Source organism: Eublepharis macularius, chromosome 7, assembly GCF_028583425.1.
Source record: "Eublepharis macularius isolate TG4126 chromosome 7, MPM_Emac_v1.0, whole genome shotgun sequence".
NCBI classification, from domain to species: Eukaryota; Metazoa; Chordata; class Lepidosauria; order Squamata; family Eublepharidae; genus Eublepharis; species Eublepharis macularius.
The window spans coordinates 134,987,338-135,005,421 of record NC_072796.1 but is presented as its reverse complement, the minus strand read 5'-3'; the positions used below and the strand labels follow the sequence as shown (position 1 = coordinate 135,005,421).

Sequence of the window (18,084 nt, the reverse complement as noted above, 5' to 3'; positions counted from 1 at the left end):
CACCAAAAGACAGAGATCTCACAGAGTCACAGTGTGGAAAAGAAGTTGGCAGGTAATTTATATCTACTAAGGAAGGTGGGTTTGGGCTGAGTCATCCTGTAAGAGTTTCCCAGGGTGTGGAATGCTAATAGAGGGAGGCTTCACTGTATCCTGAGGAGGTTCCTTTGCTACACCTCTGAAGATGCCAGTCACAGCTGCTGGCGAAACGTCAGGAACTACAATGCCAAGACCACGGCTATACAGCCCAGAAAATCCACAACAACCATCGTTCTCCAGCCGTGAAAGCCTTCGACAATATAATTTAAACTGAGTAGAAAAATATCCTCAGACATTTTGTCCCCCCTTTTCAATGGATAAATCTTATGCAGATCTAGAGAATAACTGGAGCAGTAATTGTGTCTGTTTGGAAAGCAAAGCTGAATTCATTTTTTTAAATTATATTTTATTATATTTTAGTTTTACAAAATGCAACCTTTTTTTAAATGGATAATAAGAACCTTTAAACAACTTCAGGTAATAATAACAATTCAACTGTGAACAAAAGAATTTTTTTTAAGGCATCACAGGAGAGAGAGCTTTCTTTTTTCTGCTTCACTCAAACTTCAACTACCAATCAAATATTTTCAGTCGAGCCTGTTCAGTATCTCAGCACATTTGAAACATTGACTAATGTGGGGATTTTTTTTTTTGTTGGCATTCCTACGCCCAAAGTTATGAATGTGTTTGAATGAGGGGTGCATATAGCACCACAAGACTTGATTTTTCAAAAGGCATAAATGGTACTACGAAAGTTACACATGGAGATCCAAGAAATACAGAGAAAGTGTTGATGATAGAATGAGTAGATAGAAAAGGAGACCTTTATGGATGCCAGTAAAATTGTAAATGATTGACAAATATAAGGAATGATGCCCAGTTGACTGCAAGCAGCCAGGAATGTCTACTGTTAAGAAAACTCTAATTGAGAATTTTCTGGGATCAAGTTAAAGCAGATCATCTTATATGCATAAACTAAGTAAGTTGCTTCTTTATACTAAGTCAGAAGACCAGTCACTATTGTCTACCTCTGTTGGCAATGGTTCTCCAAGGTCTTGTCATGATGAGTCTTTCTTAGTGTTGCTGAATAAAACCCCTTTGATGCAAGGGAATGGGTGTTGCCTGGAGCCCCCTCCCAGAATCTGGATATGGACTTTATATATGGTCTGTGCATAACTTGGTATTGAGGCCAATATGATGCATAAGAGAGGGAACGTCATGGGACTGGCAGGGCAACCCCCTAATCCGTGCCCACAAGCCTCCTTCTCTGCAAACACTATGGAGTGGCCATCCTGTGCCTAGATAAGTGAGCCTGCTTGCCAAGATGCCAGCCGCTGCTGAGGTATGTGTAGGAACCAAGGCTAGCAGAGAGAGAGAGAGAAGCCATGACTCCCGAGCAGTTTCAAAAGGACAACGACTCTCTTGTGGATGCCATAGCCAGCCAGGGCTGCTGGCATGAATGGTTTACTCATTGCATCTTTCATGTGCAAATACCTGTAGCGAAGACCGGGGAGTGAGGTGCCACAGACTCTGAGAACCTCACCTCAAGATGATCGCCTCCAACTAGCAAAACATCGGGGTGCAATAAAATGCAGATGACGCCCCATTTGTATCCTTTCTTTTTCATGGAAGTGACACCAAGCATCATCAACAAGTCAATTGCTTCCTTTCCACTCCTTCCCCCCACTCCTGCTCTCTCTCGAGGGGTCACCACAGAAAACATTTGATCCTAAATTACATATCTTAAGAGACAAATTGCCCTGCAACTTTTAGACACATATATTACTTTTGTTCAATTTCCTGGGAACTATTAATGGGGTGCAGATCACTTCATTTGATCACACTCCAGAACACAGAACTGGCTATTTAAGTATTGCGCTTCCCAGGTGCGCCATCTTCCCCTGTCCCGACTACTGTAGTGCAGGCATTGCATTAATCATCTAATTCCTCGCTGCCGAATCTCTACTTCTTGCTGGACAGGTGTGCATCAATGATATTTCCTGCTAATGTGACTGTCTCTGTACATTTCCACCCTTTCATTCCCTAGCCTTGTATTGACTGCGCGTATGATTCATGTGCTCTGTATGCTCAGAAGCCAATAAGTAAAAGCTTGATTCATTAGGGCATCGGTTTCCTCATTTATTAGGGGTGTTCCGGGGACTCTGACTCTGGTATACATGGGTCATCATGATCCCTTGATACTAGCCTCCTGCTCTCTAACTCCCCATCTTTAGAACAGTTTGGCTAACATGAGCATGGCATCTTCTAATGACAAAAACTATGAACCTTTAAGCTATTTTCACTTACCTGTAAGTAACTACTGAACCACAATGTTTAGATAAGGAGAATGGAAGATGACAGTGGCACAGTGTCCAATACTGAAACCGAAGGTGTCGGGAAGTCTTGCTGTCTGAATTTGCACTCATCAAGTCCTTGTCAAAAATGTTGGTTTTGTTGAACGGACTGCAAGACGGATATGAGATTCTGTCTATTTTGTCTTCACTTAGTCATATAATCAGTTTCCAGGACATCATATGACAAGGAGGAGATGTTTGTTTGTTATATTGTCGAAAGCTTTCACAGCCGGAGAAAGATGGTTGTTGTGGGTTTTCTGGTCTGTATTGCCCTGGTCTTGGTTTTGCCCAAGACCACGGCAATACAGCCCGGATAATCCACAACAACCATTGTTTGTTGGTTGGTTGTCATGATAGTCATCTGGTATCTTGGAAGGAAGACATTTTTTGCTGCCTAAAGATTTAAGTTCTAAAAAGGCATTCTGGAGAAAAGCAAATTAGCAACTGGTGAAGAAAGGGAAACCAGTCCATAACTCAGCACCCTTAATTGAGCAAAATGTATTTATTATCTATGCAATCCATGTCCTTCTTTCAGGCAGCCCACTTCTTTTGGTAGCACCACTTCCAGTGGGGAGACACTGTGGAGCTACCTATCTAGATAAGGAAAGATGCCCACAGGGGGTTGTCACTACCTGTTTCCTTCTCCTGCCCACATGCCCACAAAACAGTGGGGGGGACTTTCAAGGTACCCAAACCTTTTCAGAAAATTAAATCCTGTCCAGGATCCCACCTCATATTTATATTCCTTGTTCCCAGACCCAGGTTTATTGCAAAGTGATTAGGAGAACTCCATACTCTTCAGCTTATGTGGTGCTGGCAGCTTGTTAGGGCTCCTGCTAAATTGGATGGTTTCTCAGTGCGTTCAGGAAAGGGATCAATTCCCTATCTGGTGGCCAGTTGGAAATGTGCTGAGTTTTCTAACGGTTGTCAATAGGTGTTTCTGGCCAACTTGTTTTGCTCAACCTGAGATTATGACAGGGTTTGGCATAAAGCTGAATTTGGATGTTCTCTTAAGGAAAATGTGAGAGATTTCTGTCCTCATGCCCTTGATCTACAGGGAAGAAGGGATTGCCCCCTACTGGTCCTGGGAGAGGACCTTCCATTGCTCTCCACAACTCCCCCTCCAAAAATACCCCTCAGAAATGGGAGGGAGGGGGTTGTCACTACATGTTTCCTTCTCCTCCTGTCAAGCACTGCTTGGAGGAACTCTGCTTGGAGGCACTCTGTCTGTTCCACCATCTCCATGCTGTTGGTGGCCTTCTCCTTCAACCAATGGACCTCACCTGTGCTGGGCCACCCCTCATTTTTAACAAGGCTGGTTCTGGCTTTGTCTGTTTTTGATTCATTCCTTTGTACAGCTTCTGTCGTAGCTTTCTCCAGTCCCTTCCCTCACCTGTTACTCTCATAGCTAGTTGACGTTACTTCCCCAGCTCCCATGTCCTATGGGCTGGTAAGCAGTAAGTAGGGTTGCCGGCTCTGGAAATTTCTGGAGATTTGGAGGCAATATGTGGGGAGGGACTTCTGTTTCTCCTAAACTCTATGGTATTCTATAGAGTCTGCCCTCTGAAGCTGCGATTTTTGCCATGGGAACTGAACTCTGTCATCTGGAGATGAGTTGTAATTCCAGGAGACCTCCAGACCCTTCTTGAAGCAGAGGTTGGCAAACCTAGCAGTGATGCAGGGCTTCGACAGTCACTCAGCTGGCCAGTCAGGGGCCTAGGCTATGCTCTCTCAGATGGCAGTGTCTTAGAACTTAGTGGAGCTGGTGGCAGTATTTGGTGAACTGGTGAGTCCAGGGATGGGGCCAGACAATGTGAAAAGCAAGGACAACTAAAACACTCCGTGAAGATTACCAACATTTCTTAAACAGGCTTTTCACATCTCTGTTTAAATTTCTTGCAAGTTTGTGTTTGCAGAATTTTTTTTTTGGATGTCATAGTTGAAGAAAACAGTTCTTTGCCACTAACGTCCCCCATCACAAGATTTGTTTCATGTGCTTTTTTATCTATATTCAGCTAATGAAGATATACTAATCTTGTGCTAAGATTGCTTTGAAGATAGATACTAGCTTCCTAGCATTAAACGGCTAGTAAACTGCCACAAGTATATCTGTGAATGCTGGAGTGCACAAGTAGATATCATAGCACTGTTAGCAACCTCTGCCTGTGTCTTGTTGCCTACCTCAAGGCTTTCAGAATCATAACCAGCTGGAGGCAGAATAAACTCACCAGCAGACCAGTTGGAGAGGGAAAGGTATTATAAGTGTCTATACGCCTCTATGCCAAGATGAGGAAGCTGGAATGTTTTGTATTAAATGACAAATAAGATATAGTAGGTGTTTCAGAAACATGATTGAATGGGGGGGGGCGTGGAATCAACGGTCGATGGTTATCCCTTGGTCTATATTCCATTGGCAGGACAAGGAAGGATGTGTTGGAGGAGACGTTACATTGTATATTGAAGAGGTCACAGAGTTAAAAAAAAATGAGCCCTGTGGTGCAGAGTGGTAAGCTGCAGTATTGCAGCCCAAGCTGTGAGTTCGATCCTGGTGGAAGCTGGATTCTGGTCACTGGCTCAAGGTTGACTCAGAGCAGAACCACAAGTGACAAAAGGCACAGATTGGACACTTGTCAGCTTCCCTCAAGTTTTGATGGGATATGTAGGCAGCTTGGCGGAATGTTGGACAAGTGACAGTTGAAAAGTCCATTGGACAGCAGTCGGAGAGCCAAGCTGCGAGACCAGGATGCCTACATTTCCCATCAAAACTTGAGGGAAGCTGACAAGTGTCCAATCGGTGCCTTTTGTCACTTGTGGTTCTGCTCTCAGCCTTCCATCCTTCCGAGGTCAGTAAAATGAGTACCCAGTTTCCTGGGGGTAAAGTGTAGATGACTGAGGAAGGCAATGGCAAACCACCCTGTAACAAAAGTCTGCCAAGAAAATGTCGTGATACGACATCCCCCACCCCCATGGGTCAGTCATGACTCGGTGCTTGCACAGGGGACTACCTTTACCTTACATAGAGTCAAAAAAAAGCTAGGAAACCTGATGGGAATTAACTCCCTGATAAAATTATTGTGTGGGGGGGGGCCCTTCAGGTTGTTCTGATCTTCCTGCCTGAAGAGAAAGATATTACTATAGAGCCATTTGGCTATGCATGCCTCTGTCCTTTGAGGTGTGATGTTCCACTACCTTTTTTGTCTTTCCTTTGGCTAGAGCCATTTGCATTTCTAAATGCTGATGTGCAGGGTGCTTGGGTAATGGACGAATGATTTATTGTACTTTTCCTCTCTGCCAGGTACAGATTTTCAAAGGGTCTCTTGAGGAATGGATAGAGAGTAAACCAAATTATTGAAATATAAATATGATCTCTGAGATGGACGACAAGTTTCACAATCTATATTATTGATATCTATGTACACACTGAGGAAGTACTTGGGGGAAAGCATTCAATGTGGAACATTAGAGATTTTTTGTTTCTGTTGCACTTTGCCAACACAAGAGTGTACATTTGCATTCCGCACAAAAGCTCTGCGTGTTCATAAACAGAAAAAATAACATTGTTTTTTCATGTACGCATAAACAATGGCAATATAGTGCGGAAGAAATGCAGATAAATGTAAAACACTGGATCAAACTGTGTGCACTCAAGCTGTAGAGCTACACCACCATCCTAAACCCTTCCAAATCCCTGGAAGTGAATAGGTCTACAGTGTAATTCTGCTTAGGATAGCACTTTTTGGTGTAGAAAATGAGAAAAGTCAATCCCTGTGCATATCCAATCTACACCACAATAAAATTAAGCAAAAAGGGAAAGAGGTCTTCCTAGATAAATGGGATAAAAAGATAAAGGTAGTCCCCTGTGCAAGCACTGAGTCATTACTGACCCATGGATGTTGCATCACGATGTTTTCTTGGCAGACTCTTGTTATGGGGTGGTTTGCCATTGCCTTCCCCAGTCATCTACACTTTACCCCCAGGAAAATGGGTGCTCATTTTACTGACCTCGGAAGGATGGAAGGCTGAGGGCCAAGCTACACATGACAAATGACACTTGAATGGCAAGTGTATTTCTCCCTGTTCACTTGCCCTCCACTCAATCCACTTGCCGTTCAAGTGTCATTCGTCATGTGTAGCTTGGCCCTGAGTCAACCTTGAGCCGGCTACCTGAACCCGGCTTCCGCTGGGATTGGACTCAGGTCATGAGCAGAGCTTGGGCTGCAATACTGCTGCTTACTACTCTGTGCCATGGGGCTACCTTAAAGGTTGTCCCCTGTGCAAGTATCGAGTCATTAATGACCCATGGAGTTTTTCTTGGCAGACTTTTCACAGGGTGGTTTGTCATTGCCTTCCCCAGTCATCTACACTTTACCCCCAGGACACTGGGTGCTCATTTAACTGATCTCAGAAGGATGTAAGGCTGAGTAAACCTTGAGCTGGCTATCTGAACCCGGCTTCCACCAGCATCAAACTCAGGTCGTGAGCAGAGCTTGGGCTGCAGTACTACCACTTACCACTCTGTGCCATGGGGCTTGGGCTGCAGTACTGCTGCTGAGCACTCTGCACCACGGGGCTTCCCTTCCAAATCCCTGGAAGTGAATAGGTCTACAGTGTAATTCTGCTTAGGATAGCACTTTTTAGTGTAGAAAATTAGAAAAGTCAATCCCAGTGCATATCCAATCTCCACCACAATAAAATTAAGCAGGAAGGGAAAGAGGTCTTCCTAGATAAATGGGATATTCCCCTAATAAAGATAAGTTGCATTTGCTTCTATACCCTCTCCCACAGATACCATTCCTAATCACGTTTAATGTTATGATATAAGATAGGAACTGAATAGGAGGGTTTTTTTTGCTATGGTTGCTTTAAATCAATTTGCTAATATATGCTAATCTTGATTATTTGTTTATTATTTATTTATTCATTTCGATTTTTATTCTGCCCTCCCTACACAGGCAGGATTACATCCAATAAAAAACATACATATAAATTTATATTTTAAAACAGTTAAAATCAGAGCAATATAACAGTATAATACAATGCAATATTGATAATTAGAAATTCACAAAATGGCAGCAATCAACTCAGCCAATAGGAGGCAACCAATCCACTTAAAGACTGGGTGTTGGGAACCTCTGACAGGGAGGGATCTGATGTTCCTTTCTCCTTCACTATTTGGATCAGTTGGGGTGGCCTGGCCTGGCGTCAACCATATGCCTGGCAGAATATCTCTGTCTTACAAGCCTGACAAAAGGATAATACATCCAGTCAGGCCCTGGTCTCATTAGACAGCGAGTTCCACCAGGTTGGAGTCAGGACCAAAAAGGCCCTGGGTCTGGTCAAGGCCAGGCGGGCCTCCTTGGGGCCAGGGACCACCAATAGTTGTTTTCCTCCTGACCAGAACATCCTCTGGGACATATACAGAGAGAGGCAGACCTGCAGATACACTAGTCCCAGCCCACTCCACATATGGCTTTATAAGTTAGTACCAAAACCTTGAATCTAATTTGGTACTCCAGTGGCAGCCAATGCAGCTGGCGCAATGCTGGTGTTATATGTGCAATACTTGGCACTTCGGTGACAACACGAGCCATTGCATTTTGAACTAGCTGCAACTGCCAGATCATACTCAGAGGAAGCCCTACATAGAGCGCGTTACAGTAGTCCAGCCTAGAGGTGACCATTGCTTGGATCATTGTAGTTAGGTCACGAGTAGAGAGATAAGGGACAAGCTGCCTTGTCTGTTGAAGATGGAAAAAAGAAGACCTGGCAACCACTGCGACCTGAGCCACCATTTTCAGGGACTATTGTGAGATTCTACTGCTACATTTCTACTGCATATATAATAATGTAACAAAATAGTTTCTTTGAAGGCATCATAACTGGGTTTGAATGGAAATTTGCTCGCCCTCTCTATGGCCTTCTTCCGCCTCCAAAATCCTCCAAAGCATGGCCTTCATGCTTTCCCTAGACTGGCTCTTCTTTCTCCCAACAAGGAAATAAATAAATGGGTTAATACTGCTGTTTAAAGAAGCGCATAATAAGCCATACCGCATCGGAGAGGCAAGGGAATTGGTGTACAAAGTAAAAACCAAGTAACTGGCATTCAGTGGGAAAGCAAAGAGGAGGAAAAAGAGGAGAGTAAGCAAGATGGCTGTTAAAAGTCTTCCTCGCTGACGCTGTTGGGATTTAAAACAGACTTTGATGAATAGGGTCAGAGTAGAGACAATCATGAGTGGGACACAAAGCAGGGCATTCACAAAAAACTGGTAGAACATTAGATGGTGATCATTTCCCAGGATTTCAGTCTTAAGAAGTATGTAATGAGTTCCATTAAGCAGGAAAGAGAGGACCCAGATGACAGCGCACACAATGGTGGACAAGTGAGATGGTCGGTGAAGTCGATGCCAAATCGGGAAGAGGACACACACACACCGGTCAATGCTGATGACAGTCAGTAGAAATTGGCTAGTGCTGTATGTGAATATGATGAGCTCCACATATATAAACATAGAAGAGGCACTTCCTACAGCAAAAAATATCGTCATTGTTATGAGGACTCCGATATCAGCAACAGCCAAGTTCAGGATGTAGACAGTGAAAGAATTCCTCTTAATGCAGAAGCAGAGAAACCAGAGGACAATTCCATTCCCCATAAATCCCAAAATGCCAATAAAAAGGATTACGGAGGAAATAATCCTTTGTTCAAAGTACTCACTTAAGTTTTCCCACCATTCTGTATCACTCTCTGTATCATCATATTCGGTCTGGTTTGTCATGCTGAAATTGGTCAACATACTCAGCATCTTCTTTTAGGGTACTTGGTCTGCCTGTATAGACACACCTGCTAGGATAAAAAGTACAAGGATGGACAAAATCAGTTTTTGTTACACATCTGAAATGGTGATGTTGCCAAAATTCAACTTTACAATATCCTCAGGCATTAAGTCAATTTGAAAATCCATGATTGATGTGGGAAACAAAATTGGGTGGTTTGTGGTTTAGAAGTATTTCCAAAGGGGGAAAGAGACGTTTCATCTCTAGCAGGATTTTTTTCCTGAAAAAAGAGGTGGCAGAACTCTCAAGAGGGAAATGAGGAAGAAACACACGAGATTCTTTGAAATAATATTATTTTCATACACTATTGCTATTTTCAAGAGGTGCCGGAACTCCATTCCACCGCGTTACCGCTGAAAAAAAGCCTTATGGAGCTTTGATAGTTTCACTAAAACAAGATGAGTTTCACAACAGATTACTCTAAGTGCAATCCTAAAATGAGCGAGTTTGTTTAAGTGAGACAGCCTCTCCCCATATGTGCCCCAGAGGAAGCTCCAGTTGGGAGAGAAACATCTTTTGGTGGCCCCTGGCCCCAAGGAGGGCCGCCTGCCCTCAACCAGAGCCAAGGCATTTTCAGTCCTGGCTCCAGCCTGGGGGAACTCTCTGTCTACTGAGAGCCAAGCTACAAGTGACACCTGACACAGATTGGACACTTGTCAGCTTGCCTCAAGTTTTGATGGGAAATGTAGGCGTCCTGGTCTTGCAGCTGTAATAGAGAGCCAAGCTGTAAACCAGGACGCCTACATTTCCCATCAAAACTTGAGGCAAGCTGACAAGTGTCCAACCCGTATAAGGCGTCACTTGTAGCTTGGCTCTGAGACCAGGGCCAGATAGGCCTGTAAGACAAAGATGTTCTGCCAGGCATATGACTTGGCCTGCTGCTGGCTGGAAAAAAATGGAGAAAAATGGGGGGGGGGAAATGGAGAAGAATATAAAACCTGAATTCCTCCCTACTTCGGCTGTTTTTAAAGGCTCTCATGTTATTTTTATGTCCCAATAGCAATATATACATGAGCTGAAATCAAGGGCAGATTGGGGAAGTAGAATAGCTCTGGGAAAAGGCTCTATCTTGAGCCGCGCTTGCTGCCTATCGATCACCACCATCTGATTGTAATTAGTGTATATTTTACAAGTGAATTCTCTTTTAAATTTATTTATGTTTTTAATTGTCTAAATTCATTCTAATATGTTTTTAAACTGTTGTAATCTGCCCTGAGCCCTCCATGGGGAGGGCGGAATAGAAATCCAAAGTAAATAAAGTAAAATAAATAAATTGATTTCAATTAGCTTAGGCTGGAGAAATTGTGCTTAAGATTGCACTGTAAATGCTCTTAATTATTTTGTCATTCTGCAACTACTTTTGTTCATGATGGATATCTTTTTGCTTAGTTTGCATGAACGCAAAGGAGAAGTATAGGAGATCCGACCCCTCACCTCCCAACTCCAGGATCTGATCACAGCCGCTATGACCCCCACCACCACAACTGCTTTTTCTCCCAGGAACCTGGCAACCTTAGCCCCAGGCTATGTGAAGGCTACTCTGCTTGTTGTTCAAGCCTGATCACATCTTCTGGCCTTCACTGCTACAGCCACCAATATAATAAGAATTAAAGGCATTTCTGTGCTTGCGCATGCAGCTCAGTAGAACCTTGGCTTTATAGATCCCTCTCTTAAATTATCATTTCCAACTGGAGAATGGGGGGAAGGGGGAGTCAAGTCAGTGACAGCACCCTTGTGGCTTGGCAAGCAATTATGAAATTGCTACGAACGAACGAACGAACGAACGAACGAACGAACAAACAAACAAACAAACAAACAAACAAACAAACAAACACTATGTTTTGGGCCTGCTGAGATTCCATAGCTTCCTGTTAAAACCAGAAGTGACATAATCAGGACTGCAGAGCCTGTGTGTGATGTGCTCCAGTCTCCCTTTGCTTATCAAGATAGGAAGATCAACATCCCCCCCCACGCGCAAACACACACCACACACTCCCTGTTTTTCAGGTATAACCCTAGATATAACTGAATCATAATTGCGATGAAAATAGCAACATTGGCACAGACAGGACCTTCGGTGCTCTTCAGAAAAAAATAAAACTCTGAACGAAGGCAAGACCGATGAAATGGTGTCCAGTAATGCAAAAAGAACAGAAATTCTAAAATGTTCCCTTAAAGAAGTGCAGAGCTGCTCTTTCTCCTGCCTGCTCTTCAAGAATTCATCCTACTGCTGCTGTCAGAGCTCTCTATCTCTGGTTTGGGCTTGCAAAGAAATTAGCAGTTTCCTAAGTCAAATTCTCACCTGCTACACACCAGACTGATTGAAGAAACAGAACTCTTGCAATTGGTAATGTCTGCCCTATCCCTGTGACCAGTTGCTCCCTAGGCCCTGCATTCTAATAATTTAATAGAAATATTTTAATAGAAGTAATACTAGAAATAAAAATAGAAATAAATAGAAATATTCTAATATTTTCATAGAAATATTTAATAGAAATGTTAATCTTAATATAAATAAAATAATAGAAATAAATGAAAAAGAAATAATATAAATAGAAATATTCTAATGTTTTCATAGAAATATTTAATAAAAAGTTAATACAAATAGCAGTAGAAATAAAAATAATAGAAATAGAAATATTATAATATTTTAATAGAAATATTTAATAGAAATGATAATAGAAATAAAATAATAGAAACAGAAATAATAGAAATAAATATTCTAATATTTTCATAGAAATAGAAGTAAATACAATTTTAAAAGAAATAGAAATTAATAGAAGAAATAAAGTGAAAGTTAGATGAGTTACTCACAGGAAGCACATTTGTTGGAGGGGGAGTTAAACCCAGATGGCCCTCATCCAGTGGTTTAAGCATCTGCTAGTTAGGGCTGCTTGTGAATTAGATATATGATGCTTCCTCAGTCTCATTAAACTGGAAACCTTCCACACTTTGGTAAATAGCCATTCTCTCTCTTTCTCTCAGCATCTTTAACAAAACCCTCCCTTTCCCCCAATTAATTCTCTTAAGCAATGGCTTCACACAAAAGATGACAGGAGTTCTCTCAACTACCTTTATTGGAGACCAAAAGATTAGGTTAACAAGGATAAGTAGAGTCACAACAACTGCTTACAGACAACCAGTTCTAGATCACACTCAACTTGTTTGACTGGTGTATGATTTCTGATTTCTCCTGATTTCTGATTTTTTTTAAAAAAAATCCTGCATTGCAAACAGCTTTTGCCACAATAAAGAATGACATTTCCCAGTTCCATTTTGATTTCAGCATTCATAACCTTCACTTGCATTACCACAGTAATTCTTACAATGGCCCTGTAACACAGAGCAATATTATTATCCCTACAGTGCAGATGGAGGACTGGAGTGGCTTGCATAGGGCTGAGGATTGGGGTTTCCAGTTGCCTGCTGGTGGTGGGCAATCTTCCAAATGTTTGCTCTGTTCCCCGCCAAACTTTGGTGATTGTTGGGAGGTGACAAACTGCTTGGCAACTTGGGCAAGTGCACAGTGGGCATGCTCACAGCAGGGTGCAATGATGTCAGTCCCTCAAGTGACACCCTGCTGATGGCAGGCATCTTCCTGCACTTCTCAGGAGCCAATTGTGGTCCCCAATGGGTTGAACTGGCCCCACATGAAGCTCAGGAGCACACTCGGCCCTGGTGCTGGAAACATACATGCACAAAGCATATACCTAATAGGACAACTGCTGATAAGTACTTGGTCCCCTCCTCATACACACACATTGGAAGGGTGTAGGGGCCTGATAACCCTAGACCTTCTGGATAGTTTGTTAGTCTTTGAACAGCTGAATTCTTTGTTTTTAGGGCATCTTAAACAGCAGACTTCAGTTTGAGGGCGAGATAGGAAAAGAAGCGCCAAAGACCTGTGCTGTACTCTCTATTAGGCATCCACTTGAAATGGTCTTATCCTTTTTCAAAGGCAGAGATCAGCTCTGTAGCTTCATTTTTAGCCACAGAACCTGCAGTTCAGACAAACTGTTCTAATATCTTTAAATGAAACATCGAAAGAAATGGAAACTGTTGCCGTTCCATTGGCCGTTTTGGAATCTAGAAGTTCTAATGATGGCCTCATAACTCAGTTTGAATGGTGTGTTGAGGTTCCTCCTCCTTGAAAACTCTTTGGAGGATGACCTTTGCATTTTCCTGAAATCGGTGGACTTTCCATCTCCCAACCAATAAAAAAAATAGCAGGTTAATACTGCTCTTTAGGGAGCCACATAGAAACATATAGTCAAGTAGATGGTCAAAAACAACATTAAAATAAATGGCAATCGAAAGGGCATTTGTCAGGAAAGAAAAGAGGAGGGAGAAGAGCAGAATGAGCAAGATAACTATTAGAAGTTTTCCACGTTGATGTCTTTGTAATTTAAAGCTGACTTTGATAAACAGAGTCAGAGTGGCAATAGTCATCAGCGGGAGGCATATACATGCAATCACAAAATACTGGTATACTGTCAAATCAAAATACTCATCTGCTCCAGTAAAAAACAGGATTAGTTGGATTCCACAAAGCAAGAATAACAGTACCCATATGAAGGCACACAGAGCAGTGGGCAAATTTGGTGACCTGTGGCAACAATACCAATCTGGGAAGAAGACAGCCACACACCTGTCAATGCTGATGAAGGTCAACAGAAACTGACAACTGCTGTGCGTTAGTAAGAGAAGGTTAAGCAAAATATCTGTATAAAGATCATAGGAGGGCATCAAAACATTTCTTATACGGACAAATATATTTATATGTAAAAGGAATAACAGGAACCCAAAGTCAGAGACTGTCAAGTTCAGGATGTAGGTGGTGAAAGGATTCCTCTTAGTACAGAAGCCAAGAAGCCGGAGGATAATTCCATTGGCCACAAGTCCAAAAATGCAGACAAAAATAGTACAGATATCAATCATAACTGAATCACCAAGGTATTTGTACAGTTCTGAAAATGGTAAATCGTCATAAGGTTGGAATCCAAAACTGAACTTGTTCTCCATACTGAACTTCTGCTTTGGATGTTCTTGTGCAAACACTCCTGCTAGGAGAAAAAAGACAAGGAGAGATTCAGCTACTGCAAAGGAGCTGAATAAACCACGTAGTTCAGATTTGCATCCTATGACTGCTGTCCCCCTGCACTGAAATTCATGGGGCGGGGGAAGGTGGGGATTTATTTATGCAGAGGCATAGCATGCAGGGGGGGCAGGGGGCTGCTCAGGGTGCAAAATTTTGAGGGGGTGCCTTATCCACAGACCCCACGCCGGGAGGGCCTCTTCGCTGCTGCTGCCTGCCTCAGCACCCAGCAAGCTGGGTGCCCCGGTAGTGCAGCAGGCGGGGAGATGAGCAGAGAAGTGGGGAGGCGAATGAGGGTTGGGCTGCTCACCTCCCCACACCTCCCAACCCTTTGTCTGTACGGTAGTGGAATTGGGATGTAAGAGACAACATGAATTCCTGGAAGCTGAGTGTGTGTGAGTGTTGCTGTGCAGCCATCCCTCCCCAGCAAACTGCTCGCCCATCAGTTGATCCGAACAATGATAAATCAGTGACATATTACAAAAACCGTCCAACTTCACAGCAGTTCGAGCATGCCTAATCGTTGCACAGGCAATTTTGTCAATGCCTATCAGTTCAGCTGGAATTCACAGCTGTTCTGCATGAACTCAACAGACTTGCATCTGGGAAGGAAATTCTCCTGGGATGCAGATGAAGGCTTGTAAATAAAGCGCTGTGGGCTGGGAAATGCCCATTTCCCCAATCAACTTGCTTTTTCTGATACTTTTTAGGTGTTTGTCTGTGTGGCTGGGGGAGCACTCTGAATAGAGTGGAGCTGCCTGGGAAACACCTGCCCCCCCCAAGTGACCTGCTTTTCCTGATTCTTCTTAGGTATGTGTATGGATGGGGGAGGACCCTTTTAAGCATTTAATTCTGAGCCCTGCCTGAGAAAGAAACTCTCCTGGGATGGAGATTCCCATGAAGGCTTGTAAACAGAGTTCTGTTGGCTGGGAAATGCCCATTTCCCCACCCAATTTGCTTTTTCGGATGCTTTCTAGGTATTTGTTTGTGTGGATGGGAGAACATCCATTTAAGCATATAACTCAGAGGCTGTCTTAGGAAAGAAACTCTCCAGGGGTAGAGATTCCCCTGAGAGCTTGTGGATAGAATGGAGCTGCCTGGGAAACACCTGTTCCCCCCAAGTGAACTGCTTTCCCCAATCCTTCCTACATATGTGTATGGATGGGGGAGGGCCCTTTTAAGCATTTAATTCTGAGCCATCTTTAGAAAAGAAAAGCTCTTTGGATGGAGATTCCCATGAAGGCTTGTAAATAGAGTGCTGTTGCCTAGGAAACGCCCATCACCCAACCAATTTGCTTTTTCTGATGCTTTTTAGGTATTTTTGTGGATGAGGAGGAGCCTTTTAAGCATTTAACTCCAAGCTATGCTTCAAGAGGTGTGAGCCTCTTGGCTTGAAATGAAGGATGAGCGCACAAGGGCTCTTGGCCTGTGGCTCTTTGCCTGGGGCCCAGCCACTGTGCATGACTACAAGAAGGATTCCCCAGCATTATTATTATTTTATTATTATTTATTATATTTATATCCCGCCCTCCCCGTAAGTGGGCTCAGGGTGAGTCACAACAGAAGATAATATATACAAGATAAAATCACAATAAATCAAAACAGCTTTCTAATAAAACACCAGCTCACCATGTAAAAACCATATGACATCTGATGGAGGTGGAGGTGCGGCTTAACCATATGTGGTCGCTCAAATATGGGGGGGAGATGAATAGCATAGAAGAAAGAGAACTCCAACAGCTACTTAACCATAGAACTGAAGCAACATGCATAGAAACATCACCTATTGGAGAATGCTAACATCAGTTCATCGTGGCTGTAGGCCAGGAGTGCTGTATTATGGATGGACACACTGGCATGTTGGATGTGATGTATTTTTGATGTATTTTTGTGGTTTTAGATGGGAATTCCTACTTAGAACATGACATATGGTGAATGCTCTATACCAGTGCAGATGGGAGCTGGTAGACGGTGGGCAGAATTTGTTAAAGATGTCCAGTGTCAGGCAAGGATGCTGGCTGCCTATTTAATCACTGTAGTATCCCTAAAGTGAATGATGCAGGATTCTTGTCATGGGCTAGGCCCGCCCAAGCTGGTAGCCCAGGTACTAACACGAAGCCAAGGAGTGTTCCAGAGTCACAAGCCGAGTCCAGTCTGTAGTCAGAGCCCAAGGTAAATGCCAGGGGTGTGTCCAAGATCCAAAAAGCCAAGCCAAGTCCAGTCCAGTCCTTAGGTCAGAGCACGAGGGTATCAAGACAAGGTGCAGGCAAGAGTGGGATGCAAGGTGCCAGGAAGTGGTTGCAGGTAATTGACACATTGCTTCCACACCTGGCAGTTGCTCCTGACTGGCTTTATAGCCAGGCGTGATTTTCAGCCAGCTGCTGGGGCTCCATCCTGATGCTACTCATCGTCGCTCTCCAGCAGCTGGCGTTGGCTCAGGAGACGAGCACTGCGCCGTCTCTCCTGCAGCTCCAGTCTCTGGCGCTGTCTGCGGCGCTCTCTAGGCATGGGTGAGCCTGGGGGGGGGGGTGGAATCCCCTGACTGGGCTTCCCCTGTGGTGCTGGCAGTCCCTGACTGAGCCTCCCCTGTGGAAGTTCCTGGCTGAGCTTCCCCTGTGGTACTGGGGCTAGAAGGTGCTGGTGTCTCAGCTGCTAGCTGTGAGCTTTGATCAGTCAGCAGCTGCTGCTCCTGATTGCTGGCTTCTGATGAGTCAGGGCTAGGGCTGGCTACACAGAACTCTTCTTCCCCTGAGGAGTCCTGGCTGGCTACACGAGGCTCCTCTCCTCCAGAGGAGACTGCACTCTCAGACTGGGCCATGACAATTCTTTTCTTTCTCCACTTTCTCTCGAATGTTATGCAATGCCAGATCAGTGAGATGCAGAACAACATTTTTGACATGGTCGATGCAAGCAGAGGAAATTGACTTGACTTGCACAAGGGATACATGGTTGGAATTACTCATTAAATTTACAGATGGCACCAAACTGGGAGGAGTAGCAAACACCCTTGAAGATAGAGATGGAATTCAGTAAGATCTGAGCACACTGGGAAATGGGCAGATTTGAATAAGATGTGATTGAACATAGTTCTGGATAACAAAAATGGGAAAGCATGCATACTGGATGAGGGATACACTTCTAGGTAGCAGTGTGTGTGAATAAGATCTCGGGATATGGGTGGATGGGAAGCTAGACATGAATGATGCAGCAGCCAAACAGGCCAATGAAATCTTGGGGTGCATCAAAAAAGAAATAACATCCAAATCTCAGGATGTCATTGTCCCACTATATACTGCGTTGGTTAGATGTGGACAAATTGGAATGGGTGCAGAGGAGAGCAATGAGGATGATCAGGGGCCTGGAGACCAAACCCTACAAGGAAAGACTGAAGGACCTGGGAATGTTCAGTTTGGAGAAGGCTGAGGGGAGATATGATAGATTGACACTTAGAGGAGGGGAGGAGGCTCTTCCTATTGGCAGCAGAGGATAGGACTTTGAAACAATGGGTTTTAACTACAGGAGGGAAGGTAACAGGATATTAGGAAAAACTTCTTCACTTTAAGAGCAATGGAATTGGCTGCCTAGGGATGTGGTGGGTTCCCCCTCATTGGCAGTTTTCAAGGAGCTGCTGGACAAATCCTTATTGGAGATGCTTTAGACTCTTTCCTCTTCTTTATCTCTTCAGACCCTCATCGACTCAACAACCCATTGAGTTCTCATTCCTCTTTAGGGTTTCCAGTCTCCCAACTCCCTCGGCAAGAGATC

General features: G+C 43.7%; 2 protein-coding genes across 2 annotated transcripts; both read right to left on the bottom strand.

Moving 5' to 3' along the window:
* Window positions 1–8,263: 8,263 nt before the first annotated feature.
* On the bottom strand, window positions 8,264–9,166 carry LOC129333999 (proto-oncogene Mas-like). The gene has a single exon (XM_054985922.1). The coding sequence runs from the start codon at window positions 9,164–9,166 to the stop codon at window positions 8,264–8,266; it is 903 nt and encodes a 300-aa protein (XP_054841897.1).
* Window positions 9,167–13,331: 4,165 nt separating this feature from the next.
* LOC129333998 (mas-related G-protein coupled receptor member H-like) lies at window positions 13,332–14,246 on the bottom strand. The gene has a single exon (XM_054985921.1). The coding sequence runs from the start codon at window positions 14,244–14,246 to the stop codon at window positions 13,332–13,334; it is 915 nt and encodes a 304-aa protein (XP_054841896.1).
* Between the last annotated feature and the right edge of the window lie 3,838 nt (window positions 14,247–18,084).